Source organism: Microtus pennsylvanicus, chromosome 10 (genome assembly GCF_037038515.1).
Source record: "Microtus pennsylvanicus isolate mMicPen1 chromosome 10, mMicPen1.hap1, whole genome shotgun sequence".
NCBI classification, from domain to species: Eukaryota; Metazoa; Chordata; class Mammalia; order Rodentia; family Cricetidae; genus Microtus; species Microtus pennsylvanicus.
Window position 1 is genome coordinate 81,195,320 of NC_134588.1, and position 17,204 is coordinate 81,212,523.

At 43.5% G+C, this 17,204-nt stretch overlaps 1 protein-coding gene across 4 annotated transcripts in view; it reads right to left on the minus strand.

Annotated features, from left to right (window-relative positions):
* Positions 1-11,318: 11,318 nt before the first annotated feature.
* Ercc6 (ERCC excision repair 6, chromatin remodeling factor) overlaps positions 11,319-17,204 on the minus strand; it is a 75,513-nt gene continuing 69,627 nt past the window's right edge. For 3 of the 4 annotated variants that reach the window (XM_075988762.1, XM_075988763.1, XM_075988764.1), the window contains 3 exons: positions 14,520-14,724; positions 13,882-13,954; positions 11,319-13,004 (listed from right to left, as the gene is read on the minus strand). In XM_075988762.1, coding sequence (XP_075844877.1) covers positions 12,588-13,004; positions 13,882-13,954; positions 14,520-14,724 — 695 coding nt within the window. In that variant the 3' untranslated portion in view covers positions 11,319-12,587. The remainder of the gene's footprint in view (positions 13,005-13,881; positions 13,955-14,519; positions 14,725-17,204) is intronic. The other variant, XM_075988760.1, reaches the window with a different exon arrangement.

Below are 17,204 nucleotides of genomic sequence, written 5' to 3' on the forward strand. Positions count from 1 at the left end.
GGATAAAGAGCAAGAGAGCACTGGGATATCCTCATACTGCATCTATGTCTCCTGGGACAACCAGAGTAAAAGGTTCCCCTGCATCCACCCAGCTGGATAGCCCTGCTGAACATCCCTCCCTCCCCACCCCGCCATTAGTCTATCAGAAGGTCACCTGTGACTGACCTTATAGGCCCTGGTTGTTGGCCCTCACTTTATCTTGTCTCAACTCCAACCATCTCCTTAAGATTTCCTGGACGCTTCCTTGCCTTCCTCCCCTCTGTGGCCTTTTTCTGTTTTGAGTTTCTTCTGCATGTTTTGTGGGTCCACACTGTGAGAGTCCTTCTCTGGTGGCATGCCAGCTGCATGGTGTACCCTGACACCTACAACAGAATCCTGCACACTGAAATCTGTAATCTAAATAAACCCCCAACCCCTTTCTGACAGGGCCAGCATGAGGAAGCCCCTGATCCCCTCAACCATCCTTAACCAACACTCCCCACCACAAGGTGAACATTTTGGGTTTTGCTTATTTGCTTTGAAGAAAGAATTTCTAATTTTATTGGTCTGACTGAAAAATTAAAAATGGCTTATATTGAAGGTGTACGGTGTGTTGCATGCAAACACATTGTGACTGTTATCTAGTTACCATAACTGTCATTTTACAAGTTCCTTGGTTTTTTGTTTGTTTGTTTTGTTTTGTTTTTTCAAGACAGAGTTTCTCTGTGTTGCTTTGGAGCCAGTCCTGGAACTAGCTCTTGTAGACCAGGCTGGCCTCGAACTCACAGAGATCCACCTGTCTCTGCCTCCCGAGTGCTGGGATTAAAGGCACGCGCCGCCACCGCTAGGCTACAAGTTCCTTGTTTTATAAAAAGGGTTGCATACTTATGATACCCTTGCTCCTCAAAGGTCAAACACCTGACACAATGTTTTGACCTCCAGTCTCCATGCTGTGCGTTACAGCTCTGGAACTTGGTGGTTCTACATACAGAAATGTGCCCTGGGCAGACAAGCCCCATTTCTCCCAAACTGCAGAGGCTGCCAAACTTACAGTTCCATCTGTATTTGAGTGTGGCTTTCTGACTAGCAGGAGAAGCCTTCCCAGTACACAGATGTGGTCCTGGGGACCCTACCAACCTTGAGTCCTGTGGTCTTCAGTCTCATCTCCTACAGCGGCTAGAATAAACAGCCCAAAGACAGTTGCAGTTTCATTTTCTCTACTCAATGAGCCATTATGAAAGTAGACAAAAAAGATGCCCTTCAGAGACACCTCCAGGGCCAAGGCCAGTGGGGAGGGACCAGGAAGGGTCACTGGTGATAGGAGCCTCAAGATTCGGGTTTCATCAATTGCTATTCTGGCTGGCTCTGCCCGGAAGTCCCATCATTTATTCATTCCTTCGCCTTTGGCTCTAAGCCTGCCACCCTGGCCGAATGGCTGCTCTTCTGGGGAGCCACCAGGAGCCCAGGGACAGGGAAAATGGAAATTTCCCAAGGGCCAGGTGCCTGGAGCAGTTGACCATAGTCACAGTCTATAGACAGCTTGGACAGTAAACTCAGAACACCAACAAGCCGTGTAAAAGGCACCTCCCTTTTCTCATTTTTTCTCATTTTTACGGGTTTATTAGCTTTATTGTTTCTGTAGTCTAATATATTTCTCTCTTTATTTTGCAGAATAGGGAGTCTTTCACCCCATTTTCTGTTGGAGTGTTCACAGTGTGCCGGAGTTCCTTATGCTAGTACCACGCCATTGCATTAAGGGACTTGAACATTCATGGATTTTTGGCCCATGTGGGCATCTGGAAACCCAATGGATCCTGAGGGGTAAACACATGCAAATAAAACACACAGACTGTCCCTGCAACCACCCAGTGTGATGACTTGCCTTCACTTGTAGCCTTTTTTTTTTTAAACTTCTGCACACTGTGGTGTTCTGTTCTTTAATGAGGGGAGGGTTGGAGGTGGCCGCTCCTTTGGGCATCTGCCATCCAGTAGGATTGGTGGAGCTGCAGAAAAGGTGAGTGGACCCTGGAAAAGTGTCCACAGGTGACCCTGGGCTCTGAAATGTCACTCACAGCTGATCCTAAAAAGCCCAAGCCCAGAAGAAGAGCCAACCTCTCTGTATGGATTTTCTGGCTCAGCCAAGAGCTAGTCTTAGGCTCGTGAAAACTCGCAGGAGGCTGTGGCAAGCAGGGTCTTAACCGGCTCCTAGTAACAGTCAAGGGGCTACTGCGCATGCTTCTAGCTGCTGAATCAGCAAGTTGTAGTCACATCCAAGGAGTGAAGAAATGCCAAGGTATCTGACGTGGGATGCCTTCTGTATGTGTGTTGCTTTTATTGGTCTGTGAATAAAGCTGTTTTGGCCAATGGCTTAGCAGGGTAAAGCCAGGTGGGAAATCCAAAGCCAGGTGGGAAATCCGAACAGAGAGATAGAGAGAGAGTAGACAGAGTCAAAGAGACACCATGTAGCTGCCAAAGGAGAATGGCAAGCCGGAACCTTACTGGTAGGCCACAGCCTCGTGGTGATACACAGATTGATTTAAACTTAAAATGTAAGAGTTAGAAAATAAGAAGGCTGAGATAATAGGCCAAACAGTGTTGTAATTAATATAGTTTCTGGGTGATTATTCAGGTCTGGGAGGTCGGGAAACGAAACAGCAGTGCCCAGGGCACTTCTGCAATGGGTGATAGGGGCCTATGTAAGCCTGCTAAAGAAGCTGTCCCCTTACTGAAAAAGAAGAGGCAGAGATCCACAGATAAGCACTGTGCTGAGTTCTGAGAGTCTTGAGGAAGAAACGAAGGAGGAATTGTATGAAGTGGGGGGGGGGGGGGGATCATGATAGAGGAACACAGAGACAGCTGACCTGAGCTCACAGGAGCTCATGGATGTTGGACCAACAGTCAGAGAGCCTGAATGGAACCGACCTAGGCTGTCTGCACGTGTGTGACAATCGTGCAGCTTGGTTTCTTAATAAGGCTTCTACCAGTGGAAGCAGGACGGAATACATCTGCATAGGGGGAACACGGTCCAGCGGATGGCAGGCAGCCCTGTGATGTGACCTCAGCTCACAACTCATGAGTAAGCTTATGAAATATGTGGAGAGGAAGAGCTCACAGCTTCCTAATACCTGATTTGATCTGTACATATTATGTACCAAGTACCCACAACTATTATGATAATGTGATAATTAAACACGTAAGATGGAAAGAGACAAGTAAAAAGTCTTTAATGGCAACCAGTTCTTCCTAAGGCAAACTGAAGAGCGAGTCCTGGCTTCCTGCCTCAGCAGACTCAAGCCCGTACACATCTGTCATGGAAACACAACCCCAATGTGCACTTCGTCTCCGAGTGTCAGCAATGCAGAATACCATCCATTTGTGCTGCCCAGTGCCACTCCCCAAAACAGAAAGCCAGGGGTCAGCACTCCAGGACACCATGACTGACAAGTTCCTGTAGCATCAAGCTCACTTTGTGGGCTGTGCCTCCGTTTCTCCATCTGTAAAACAGCAATTGTCCTGGTTAATTTTTGTCAACTCAATACAACCTAGAGGCACCTGGGAAAACAACCTCAAATGAGGAATTGCCTTCGTCAGATTGGCTTGTGACCGTGTCTGTGGGAAATTTTCCTGAGTAAGTATTAATGTAGGAGGGCCCAACCCAGGACAGACGATGACATTCCTGGGCAGGAAGGGTTGAACTATATAAGAGCAGATGAGCAGAAGAAGCCATGGGGAACAAGCCACTACGCAGTGTTCCGCCATGGTATCTGCTTCAGTTCCTGCCTTGAGTTCCTGCCCTGGCTTCCACAGATGATGAACGGTCACCTGTGAACCAAAGAAACCGTTTCCTCCCGCAAGCTGCTCTTAGAGTGTTTCATCACAGCAACAGAATAGCAACCAGGGCGGTGCTGATGTGGACACCCCATCGGCCTGTGGACTCACCTGCACGGACAGAAAAGCGCTACATCTCTCGGCCCACGTCAGCTTTCCCAACAGCTGGATGCATGCTGCTGTGGGAAGGTACTGAAGTGCCTCTCTGTATTAAAAAAAATGAGTCCACAACATAGGGCCCTGGGCCTATTCCTAGATGTCAACCCCCCGTTCCACCCTGGCAGTGTTTATCACATCTGAGATCTATCACTGACGACATGTTTTTCTTCCAGTTCTTTCCACTAGTCATCAAACATTTATTTTAAATGACAGATGCTTTATAACAAGACCATAAAACTCAGTATCCGTCAGTTCATGAGGACAGATACAAAATAAACACCGAGGTGATGGTCCAATGGCAGGGAGCACACAGGGCAGAGTTTCTGAACACCGTTCTCCACTGAACCAGGAGTCAGTCTTGCACAGGCTATTCGAATTCAAAGTTATTCCAGAATAAACAGTGTGAACTAAGGAGAGGGAAGGGCAAAGGGAGGAGACTGATGGTAAGTGCGGGAAAGAACAGCGCCAGGATGGAAGGAGGCAGCCCCACCTGCAAGAGCCAGCCCAGAGCAGCCATCGCCAAAACTGGGTCTATCTGAACCTCAAAATAAAAGGCAACACCAATGGATTATAATCTCCCAAATAACACAGGATGCTAAGCCTCCATTCTGATGTAAGTACATAAATAACAGAGCCAGCTCCTCTTTCCAGTAAATGCCAATACATGTGAATGATAGAGTCAGAGGATGCTTTGGCAAGCACCATGGTCATAATGGATTTAGGAAAGAGCATCAAGAAGGTTGAAACAGTGGGTTAAAGTCCAATGAGGAACAAAATATTTATTTATTTATTTATTTTATTTTTTTATTTTTTGGTTTTTCGAGACAGGGTTTCTCTGTGGCTTTGGAGCCTGTCCTGGAACTAGCTCTGTAGACCAGGCTGGTCTCGAACTCACAGAGATCCGCCTGCCTCTGCCTCCCGAGTGCTGGGATTAAAGGCGTGCGCCACCATCGCCCGGCTCAAAATATTTATTTAAAAAATTTTCCCCTACATGTCACCTACTAAGTTCAGAGGGGACAAGAACTGCTTGATGGTGAAGGAGTCCCGAGCAGCCCACCATACACAGGGCCCAACAGGAGCATTAGCAGTCCAGGACAGATGGACACGGCACTATGCCAGCAGTGTGCCCAACGACAAGGATGCACAGGACATCCTTATCCTACGGTGGACACACAGTGGGTGCTGTCATAGCCACAGGTAGCTGCAGGCGGGTTTTGTGACTCTGGGCAGACAGCAGAGAGGCTGCAGAGGGAGGCCAGGGAAAGCTGACTGTGGCCCGCATCTCAGATGTTAGAATGGCCCAGTGTTCTCTGTGTTCGTCTGCCAACCACTGTGGTTATTTAGGACACTGTCTTGTTCTCGAAGAAAACAGCACTGAAACATCAAGGGGCAAGGAAAGCAATCTGAATTGGAGCCTGTAGTGTGTCTCCAAGACTCAGGGGAGTGGGCTGTAGAGGAAGGACTGAAGAAAAGGAGAAGAGGGAGGGCAGCAGGAAGGGAGGGGAGAGGAGAGACCTCTAGAAGCTGAAATTCCGGCTCTCTAAAAGTAAAGATTTGGGGGCATATATTTTGTTATTCTTTGACAATTCCATCCATGTATACAATGTATCTTGACTACCTCTACCTCAATTTTTGCTTTCCCACTCCTCCACACCCACAAACAGGTCCCCTACCTTCACATCCTTTTTCTCTTTGTTCCTCTTAGCCTCTTTTACAGGAGTTTTTGTTTTGTTTTGCATTGAGTAATATCTGCTAATACATTTTAAGTCCATTAATGACTTTTCCACTGCATCTCTGTCGTTATTTTCTGTGTGGTTGTTCCAGGACTTAGGAAACACATCCTAACACCAGAATCTACTGAAAACTGATACTATTTTAACAGCAAAAAATGTACAAAAATTTCATAAAGATTTCTCTTTTCCCACTTCATATATTTTGTTAAAACAATACATTTTGATAATTATTACTTCATCAATTATCATTTAATCAAACAATTTCATTATTTTTGCCCCATCCACCTCCTTTGTAATGCTTTAGCAAGTGTATTAAGGAGGTGGTTGGGGCAAAAATGATGAAATTGTTTGATAGAGGTTTGGTTTTATTGTCCAAACAGACTTATAAAGTCCTTCCTCCTGCTCAAACATGAAACAAAAAAATCATCTTTAACTGACTTGTGCTTACTGCATATTCCGTATTTGTGTTACTGCAGATATGTATGTTACCTTTAAAAATGTGCCTGTTTTCAGAAAAAGGATCAACCACCAATTATCCCAAGACAAGTATCCCAGGTGATCCAGCCTCTCAGACTGCCTCTATTGCAGTTTTCTCAAAATCCTACACCCAGAACAACTTCAACGCTGCTAGATAAGATGGTCCAGTCTCACAGACTATTCTAGTCACGACTTCAGATAAACCTTGTACTTTCCCATCACACCAAGACTAGACAACAGCTAACTATCCCAGATTTGACTGTTATCCCAATTTTCTCAGGGGCCCCAAAGGATGTCATCACCCCCAGACAACAGGAAGCAGTCTAGAGAACATGACACCCACATTTCCAAAAGGTAGGGTGGATAGCTTTTGGTTGTTCCATGGATTTCAGATGTCTATCATTGTTTAGGAGGTTTGGTTGCAAGTTGTTGTTGGTTATGGTTAGGGAGAAAGCTGAGCTAAGGAGATTAGATTCATAGATCTTCTTCTGAAGAGAAAAAGGGGGAATATGGGAATTTATAGCATAGAAGTGACAGGGGAAAGCATAGATTATTGAATCTACTTTTAAACTAAAAAGCAGCTATTAGTCTTAGATACTTTTCATTGGTATGGATTTTGTCTATTGATACAAATTTAAGGTTATTTTTGTTATATTGTATACATGTTTCTACTTCTGTTTAAGGTATTGTGCCTTTGCAGCTCATTTAAAAATGTAATGTATAATTAAGAAATACAAGTTTGTAGTTAGTCATCTATAATAATAACTTGTAGACATGTTAGGTATATTTTCAAGGTAAAACACAGATATATTTTAAATAGATGGTTGGTCTTCAAACATTTCAGAGATCTACACAATATAGCATTTAAAATGTTTTAATAACATAAAGTTTTTCATTACAGTGAGGCATGTCTAATCCTGTCAGTACCAATTTACTTCAAAAGAGGATGATGAACATTGAAAAGCCATTAATTTGTGGCAGTTAGCCACTGGGCAAAGAAACTGCCCTTGTCTTGACTGCTGACAGTATGTTATCCAAACTGGACAAGCAGGACACAAAGAATGGAATTCCCTAACTATGCCAAGACAAGGTAGAACAGTCCTTCAAAACTCTGTCAGATATTCTAGATATGTAGGCCAAAGATGAATTCCCCAATGTTGCACAGGAATCTTGGGTGACTGTCCAGGAAGTCAGATGTCTCTGTCATAACTTAGTTTTAGAAATTGCTTGCTCTGCACTTCTAATTTAAGTTTATAATATATCCTCTGGCCTCTGATGGGGTTAAATACTGGGTAATTACTGTAGTTTTGACAGAAATTAAATCAGGTATAAAACTTTGAACTCAACATGATAGGCTAGGTATTTTCTTTGATTTGTCAAATATCAATGGGCTGGACATTGTGAATGTATTTCTTATTTGATAATTGTTGTTAGTGACTACAGTCATCACAGTGAGGGGCTGTGGTTCACATCAGACTCACTGTTCTCACCAACCAAGACTTCTTGGTTTGCTTGCATTATACTCATTTTCTATATGCTCTACAAACAATTTCCAAAGATGTCCCATGATTTTGTTTGGGAGGGAGTTAGTCTTCCAGTTTCCCCAGTAGCAATTGATTTTTGGCTCGTGTATCTGTACATCACCCCCACTCCACTTCCAAACTGGTAGAAATTTAAGAGTGTTACAGAATAACTTACAGATCATTAGAGAACAAGTTCAACAAAGTTGCTAGATACATATAGCATCAGTTAGCAAAGTCAACTTACAGAGAACCAGGAGACAGGGCTTTGTAAATGAGAGTGTGTGGGGTTTCAGGTGTCCTTAACTACAGGGAAAAAATCGGGGTTAGGACCAAGGCTAAGTTGTACATGACTCTATGGCAAAATGTGAAATGTAATGCAATTATTTCCTTATAAACAGGTAGTAAAAATAAGCAGCTGTGACTTAGTCAAAGATGCACATAACTCAGCATCATAAATAATCCTCAACCAGTCTGCACATTCATTATAATCTCAAAACACAAATGTGACAAGATGATCCATACATACAGAACAAAGATCTAAGAGTTGTTCTATAACTTCTGACAACCACTTAGACACGCACATGACTAGAAGTGGCTTATTGGTAAAGATGAATGGATAAAGCTATCAAAATATAGAACCCTGAAACATTCCCATAATTATATGAACATGGGACATGATGGCAATGGTGACTTTATAAATGTATAAATCAGGAGGGAAGGGATGACCTGCTTTTCAAATGTTGGGAAAATAACTATTTATATAGTTGTATTTAATCATTGTCCTCATTGCTGACAAAATACCCAGACAGAAGAACCTATGGAAAGAAGGGTTCATTTTGGCTCACACTTGCAGAGGCTCACTGATGTACTGCATCCATTGGCAGTCAGAAGAGAGTGGAGTGGGAATAGAAAGTGGGGCTGGACTAGGAACCTCAAGGCCCATACCCAGAGATCCACTTCCTTCAGCAAGACTTTACCTCCAGTTTTTACACAACCTTCCCAAAGAGTGTCACCAGCTGGGGACCAGTTGTTCAAACCCGAGACTATGATGGGGCACTTCACATTCAAACCACATAGGCAACTAACAAGGGCATTTAGAAGATTGTATTTATGACCTTGTTTTCTAAGATGAGTTTCTGTGTACAGCCCTGGCTGTCCTGGAACTCACTCTGTAGACCAGGCTGGCCTCGAACTCAGAGACACACACCTGCCTCTGGCTCCTGAGTGCCGAGATTAAAGGTGTGTGCCATCAGTGCACAGCTAAGTAGCAGCTTCTTAAAACAAAACTGAAAAAACCTAAATGTAGACACTTCCAAGTGATAAGCAACACAAAGTTGATACAGGAATGTTCCAGTCATCCAGATTTTTATGTGAAAGTAAATGATCCTTAACCTAAACGGAAATTCTGTAAAACATCCAGAAAAAAAGCTAAAGTAAAATGTGCGAGACCCTTATGAGAAATGTTACCCGAGTATATAAATGACTTAAATAAAATGAGGCCTATCATAATACTAATGGGAAAATTATATTCATTATGAAGAAGTCTATTATCCTCCAATTAGTGGATAAACTAATGCAATCCTGGTCAAAAGAGCAACACAACTTTAGAGGAACTTAATAAGCTAATTCTATCATTTGCTTGAAACAGAAAATGCGCAAAAATAAGAGCCAGAGAAGAGATAGGAAGGAACTTTCCCACTGGTGGCAAAACCAAATAGCAGAGTGTAGAATGTGAAGAAAAAAACAGACATCTCTGCATCTGCTATGGACGCAGCACAGTGTGATGAGCCAAAAGCTGCTGTCTCAAACTGGTATGGGGCAACGGTCTGTATTCTGTCAATTGTATTTTAAATAAATGCTGATTGGCCAGTAGCTAGGCAGGAAGTAGAGGTGAGACAACCAGGCAGGAAGTAGAGGCAGGGCGAGAAGAACAGAGAATTCTGGGAAGAAGGAAGTCCTAATCTGTAGTCCTGACCCAGCCACAGAAGCAAGATGTGACTGCCTCACTGAATAAGGTACTGAGCCACATGGCTAACATGGACAAGAATAATGGGCTAATATAAGTTATAAGAGTTAATAAATAGTCTGAGCTACTAGGCTAATCCGTTTATAACTAATGTAGATCTGTGTGATTTCTTTGGGACTTAATGACTGCGGGAACTGGACAGGACAGAAACCTCTGACAGGGGGGGGGGCTATTCCATAATGACTTTTCATTTTTGCCTATTTCATAATTGCCCTTCATTTCAATCTAGAGAACTGGGTGAATATGGTATGAACAAGAAGATACAGCAAAGATCTGCACATAACCGAGAAACACGGGGTTGTCTGATGTTAAAGAAGTCAGGGAAATTCATGATGCATGATTAATGAAAACCCAGAGACAGAAATTGGAGTCAGAAAACCAAAGCAGCCAGTCATTGACTCTTACCTTGGTGTCAGTCCAAAAATGGCAATCCTACCTCCAGCAATCTCAGAATGAGACTGAGCCTGAGAGCTGTCTTCTCCCATTTTATAATCCTCTCTAGTTCTGGAATTAAGGGTGTGCACCACTACCGCCTGGTTTCTATGGCAAACTAGTGTGGCTCCTGGGATTAAAGGTGTGTGTCATGGCTGCCTGGTTTGTAAGGCTGGCCAGTGTGGTTCTTTTACTTTTCTGATCCTCAGGCAAGTGTTATTCACTAAAATAGAGTGAAATGGGGCTGGAGAGATGGCTCAGAGGTTAAGAGCACTGACTACCCTTCCGAAGGTCCTAAGTTCAATTCCCAGCAACCACAGGGTGGCTCACAACCATCTGTAATGAGATCTGGTACCCTCTTCTGGCCTGCAGGCATACATGGAGGCTCAACACTGTAGACATAATAAATAAATAAATCTTTTAAAAAAATAGAGTGAAATGCTACTACAAATTCAGGTTAAAGTAAGGCCATTTCAATCACAAGATTGACTTTAAAACAATCTACCCAAATGGACACTACCTGCTGTGGGCAAGTGTGGGGAAACTGACTCTGTGATGGGTTTAGAATTCAGTGAAAGCAGTTGTATCATAGGAGTGAAACGGCCTATGTAATGTGAGAGTCAGATATAACAGGAACATCTTATTCCATTAATATGTGACATACATTAAACAGACAAGGTGTTAAAATCATTTCTAAAACAGTTAAATAAGTTCATTTATTTCACTCTTAAGTAACAGGTCAAAGACAGACATCCTCGACTGGTAAACAACTACTAAAACCTCAGCACACACCCTCTCTTGGAACATAGGAATCCTCTGAGGCTCTCCAACATCCAGGACACAAAACAGGGAGCTTTCGGGGACATGCACACCATGACTCTAAGTTAAACTGAAGTTTTCCATCTCACTGCCTACAACTGTCAAATGGCCACAGTTACCTGCCAGGGAGGCTGAGAAGCAATTATTAGCTGGGCAGTCATGTGTCCAGGTAAAACTCAGAGATGACACTGGAAGGATCAGCCCACGCCAGCAGTCACAGAAAAGCCCAGGCAACTGCACAGTCTCTGGAGCAGCAGCTAGACTGGTGTGGGGTGGGAAGGTGTGGGGTGGGAAGGCCAAGACTGTTTAAAGACTTTACAGCACCAATACAGTAACAAGCTGTTATCTTTAAAAATTTTTTATTTTTAATTATATAAAATGTCTAATGCATTTAATCTATTTACACTGCACAAAGTATTTAACAATCAAAAATTCAGATTGCAGTTCAATGTATAAAGGTGCTGTATATTATTTAAAACACTATTCTAACCCAGAGCTGGTCTCTAAGTTTCTCCCGGGTTGGCTGGATGGCCATGTTTACAGAGCACGGCCCTGGGACTCAACCCACCTAGGTTGGGCAGGGCAGCGGCAGAGCTGGAACATGGCCTCCTTGCCTTACTGCACAGCAAGAGACTCTCACCGGCTATTTTTAATTAAAGGGATGTCTATACCTTCTCTAGCCTGCTATGACTTAGATCTCAGACATTACGGGCACAATGCACTAATGCTCCCACTGATGAATCAGGTCAGTACTTGGGCCCAAGGACAAGGGCATCATCATTTCCCTACAAGCTAATGACTAGAAGAAAAAATAAACAAAGAGCCCCCCAGAAACAAACAGGCCTACGAATGTTTAGAACTTATTGACCTAGTTAAATAAATATTATCTTTAGATAATAAAGCAGAATAGAAACTAATAGACTCTTCCTTCTTTGACATATTTGTGTGTGTATGTGTGTATATGGAACTGGGTGGAACCTGGCGGTAAAGCACAGACTTAGCATGCACAAGGCACCAGAGTCTGTCTCTAGCACCATTTAAAACAAACAACAAAAACTGAACTGCTAAGTTAACAGTGTTGTAGAGAATTATTTATAGGTAGTTAATGATTTGACAGATAACAAATGTCTTTCTGTATGTGGTCATGGGACAGAAACATTTACAGTTCTCTATCAAGGTACTGAGGTGACCAGATACTGACGAAGTGACTTATGGGCAAGGGTGGGATAAACAGAAGACATGTTCCCAGCACCAGTAAGGACTGAGGTTTCTATCCTCAAGTAGAGTGTGCTCCCTGACAACATCTTTTGGATTAAGAAACACATTTGCTCCAATAAGCAACTGTTAGGTCCCTGGTTTTATAACATAATTCATTGTGCCACCAAAACAAAATGAAACAAAACAAAAAGCTCTCCAAGTATTTTCTTCTTCAAGTTTTAGCCTTGAGGTAGATAACACAGTAAACACTTTCTGCAGCCATGTCCTTACGCTTACACACACACACACACACACACACACACACACACACACACACACACACACACACCATCACTAATCACAGGATTGGTGAGCCGAGATTTCCATTTGAAAAGGTCTAGGAAGTATTGCTGTTCAGCAGTATTCTGGCTTCAGTTTCCAAATCCCTTCACCACCAGGAGTTCTGTGGAAATTGCACAGATTTCTCAGTAGTTCTCGGAAGACACAGGACTGTGCCGCAGACAGCTTGGATTCGAACTCCTGTAAGATCTCCTGAGTGCTGGCCTGGCCATCCACCTGGGCCTGGAAAGCAATGAAGTTCCTCATCTCCACCAGAAGGTCATCATGTTCCGTGCTGGAGGGAAGCAAGGCAGCAGCCTCGGCGAGGTGCCCGCTGTTGCTCTCCAAGCGCTCTGGCAGAATGAGGTGGTTTCTTGCTCGCATTCTGGCCAGGAGTGAGGAGGAACTGGGGGCTCCAGACAAAGAAGTTCCATCTTCTCTGCCACTGAAGTGCTCAGGGGCGGAAGCTTTCCCCTCCTTTTTCACAGTGTTCTAGAGAAACAAGACTACACATGAATAAACTGAACTTCCAGCATATTCCCCAACCTATTTCCCCAAAGGCTATGAGGACCCACAGTATAACCCAAACGCCATGTGCTGAGAGGTGGGAGAAAGGCTGGAACCCCAAGGTAAAGGATGTGCACACGAATCCTGCAGACATGAGCAGGAAGGAAGAGGAATGAAGTCTCTCCTGGGGAGCAGAGCATGGGGGCTGAGGAGCTGAGGGAGGCCCTGCCTTGCAGGCCCACTGCCGTGGCAGATCTTCTAGAGGCCTAGGGCAGCTTCTTCCTCCCACATACACCCAACCCACACTGAGGGACAAGGGGAAGCTGTCACTCTCTCCATTTTTCAGCCTTCTTTCTCTCTCCCGCCCTCTCACATTTCCTTAAAACACCACAGATCTGCTCCGGAAAGTGCATGGACCGCAGGAGACTGGAAAGGGCCTCTGTTCCTGAAGGAGTTCACATGCGTCTAAAAATAGAGTCTTAGCCTCGGAGTTTTCACAGCCTTCATCAGAAAGACTGGTGTTTGCCCAGTTCTGCCATCGCTGCAGTGTGGTGAAGGGTAGATGCTCTGCCCAACATTCAAGAAGGTTCTCTGGCCATTGGTTTAGACATGGAACCTTGAGGGCTGACACACCCCCTCCAGATAGGTGCATATTAACTCTAAGCACTGAACAGAGGGTCTGCAAAATTTTGTGCTCTAGGACGTTAGCTGGTCCTTCGATTCCAATGTGAGTACATTACAACCCAGAGCCTACCGTATCAACTGTCACTATGGCAGTTACAACCATTTTCCTCAACATCTAAATGACACTCTCCTGGCCATCTAAGCAAATCTCAAACAGGCAGCTAGACTACCCTGTTACCTGATATTTTTCTGTTCGTGATGAAGGATGCTGCACAGGGAGGTTGGAGTTCCTCTTCTTACCGAACCTGTTCCTAAACAAGAAGAGTCAGGCAGACAGAAGGTGAGGTGCTGCAAGAGAGGAGGCGGTGGACTTTCCCCAACTAAATATTTCCCGGGAAAGCTGCTGCCTTCCGATCCCCACACCCCTGCTCTACCCGCTTGACTTCTACACTCAACTCTTGGGGCATGAGCACTTCCTCTCAGACTGAGATCCACTCAGCATCCTCACTCAACACTGGACATGAGAAAGCATCCTGGCTAATAACTACATAATATGCTAATATTATAATGAGCATAATAATTACTGATGGCTATAAACTGGCTAATTATCTTACTAACAGTCATTATTTTTATTTTTCACTAATGTAAACATCATCTCTCAAGCAAGACTGATCACTTCTTCCCCTGAAAAACTGTCTCAAGAAAGCAGGAGATGAAAGGGAAGAAAGACAAGAGCACCTTCCCACGCCACTCAAGTCTGACCCATACGATCCTCCCCGAGGGAACTTCTTGTCCTACAGAGACAAGCCTGTCTGCCTTGACTGTGCAGCTAGCCTCAATCACTGGTCCTTGTGAGCGTGTCGGGTGGTCTCTTACTTCATTCCTGCTGGTGCACCAGAAACACCCCTGTGGCCAGTCCAGGTGGGAACACCAGATGCTGCGCCCAGGCATTGCTGCCGAGAAAACTTCAGAGCTTTCAAGGCGTCCTGAGCCACTCGGCTGGCTTCGGCCTCCACCAGCACATAATCCGGGTTGGCCCCATCCATGATGGCATCGTGCTTCACAACGCTGTGCACTCCCACTAGCCAGAGTCAGAGAGAACGACAGTGAGGACTCAGCCTACACACTGTAGTACCGGTGTCACCAGAGAAAACATCATAACACTTGTGGCTGCGACTTTCTGGCCAGCAATTATGACTTGGGAGCTTCGCAAATGCTTTCTGTCCACGCTCATCACTAGCCTACAAGGGACAGTTATGAATTATCCTTGTTTTAAAATACCTGAAACAAATGCTTTTAATCATAATTTTAACATTTAATCTCTTTTTCTTCCTATACTGTAAGAAAATTAAAATATTAAACTCTTCAGTGGAGAATTTAGAATTTCAAAAAAAATTAACATTCATTGAGAATGCTACATATCAGAATCATCAAAATACACTTAATAGAATAATCAGTGGAAAGTTCATTGTCCTGAGTGTTTGCATCAGTGAAAATGAAACAGCAATGCAAGGTGATGCAAGCCTACAATCCCAGCCCCTGAGAGGCTACAGTAGAAAGATCAGAAACCCAAGGCCGGCATGAGCTACACAGTGATACTCTCTCAAAAATAAATAAATAACCAATAATAAAATTAAGTTAAAATTATGTGAGGATAAAAATGAAATAAATTTCTAACTAGACAGAAATACAAGAAAATAATTATGCCCAACCCTCTCACCAAAATAAAAAAAAAAAAAACACTAGAAGAAAATCATAAAATAATGAAGTGGAGAATAGGCCAACGATGCATCTATTTATCTGTTAATAAACAATAATCCTGGATTACGAGAAAAAAGCAGCAAAATGGACAACCCACTTAAGGTTAAGAGAAAGAGAAATGTATGGAATAAAGTCAAAAGAGAAGCTATCTTTGTAAAAAGGCAAATCTTAAGACTCATTAGGCACATTATGTATACTGCCAATCTGAAAACCACACAAACTAAGTAATTTTCCAGGTAAACAGACAAGAACTGTATATAGAAAGAACCAAAGTTACTCATAATAAAGCTATAGACCAAAATTATTATGAACATCAGTGAGAAAATACTAAGTATAACACGAAAACACAAGAACCAATAGCAAAAAATAAAATAAAGTGAAATTACAGCTCTCAGGTAAGAGTCATGGGAATTCACGGTTGGTTACTGTTAAGCGTTCTACTATCTAATAAGTTTTACAATGTTCTTTCCAGTGCCATCCACAGATGTTTCTACAGTGAAGATGCCTTTGACAAACTTCATGACCCATGCCTGTAAAGCCATTCCCCAAATCGGGAGCTTCCGATCAAACACGTGCCTTCCCCTAACTCCAGATCTTACTTAATGAGCAGATGCTATGGTTATTTCTATGGCAGTGATGGCGTCTAGCACCTCTGACACTCAAGGAACATTCTCCTAGCCTTGTTGGCCAGTAAACTAATAGTAACATAAAATCAAAGATGTGACAGAAAGTGAAAAAAAGTACAATTTTCCTTTTTAAGTTCTTTCCCCACCCTACCCCCCACTTCATTTTCTTTCTTTCCTCCTCCCTCACTCCCTTCTCTTTCTTTGTAGACTACCGATGGGACCCAAGGCTTCATGCATGTTAGCCAAGTGCTCTGCCACTAATCAATACACAACCCCAGTCCCTCTCTTTTTGAAGTTTTTAATGGATACAAACCTAGAGGACTCTAGATAATCAATGATAAAATCAAAACAGTAGCACCAGTCAGGAAGGAATGAGATATAAAAGAAACTTATAACCTTCCAATTGAAAAGGAGCTAAAGAAGATAATGGTGGGGAAACTCCATATACACTAACAATGAACATAAAACAATTACATAGGAACTTTTATCCAATTTCACTAATAAAATAAATGAAAACTAAAGTAAAATGAGATGTTACTTACATCAGGACAGAAGGAAAGAGAACTTACGGGAACAGAGAAGGGAGTCTCCCCACTCTGATTTGACTGTGGCCTGGCCTCTCTCCTGCTGAGAGGGAAGAGGCCTAGACAATCCACAGGTGCCTTAAAGGCTGCAGACACAAGGAATGTTCCTTCATGCCTGTCTACTTGGTGTCAAACAACAGGGACCCTGGCTCCCGGCCTGATGTGTAAGACCTCTTAGCTGGGGCCTCATTTCTCTCCCCGAGCATCTCAAACAAAATCGTTGCCTTTGTTTACAGGAAGACATGCCAACCTTCCTAGTCAGCAACTGTAATCTGACAGCTGCCCTCAGCCACCGCCTGGTGGTCTCACTGGGTTTCCTAACAACCCTGTGGACAGTGAACTCAAGCGCTATCTGAATCCTACACATCACTATCCCCTCAGAGGAGACAGACGGCTGTGGCCAAAGTCCGCATCCGTGCTCTCCAGTTCCTTGCTTTGAGCAACGCCCTTCCCCATAATCCTGCTCACACCTAGATTAAAATAGCTTTCTCAAGCCCCAACTCTCCTTTCTACTGGCTAGAACTCCAACTCTTCTGCATAATGAAGCCACCAATCTTAGCTTCATCTGTGTCAAGGTCCCTAAAAGTTTA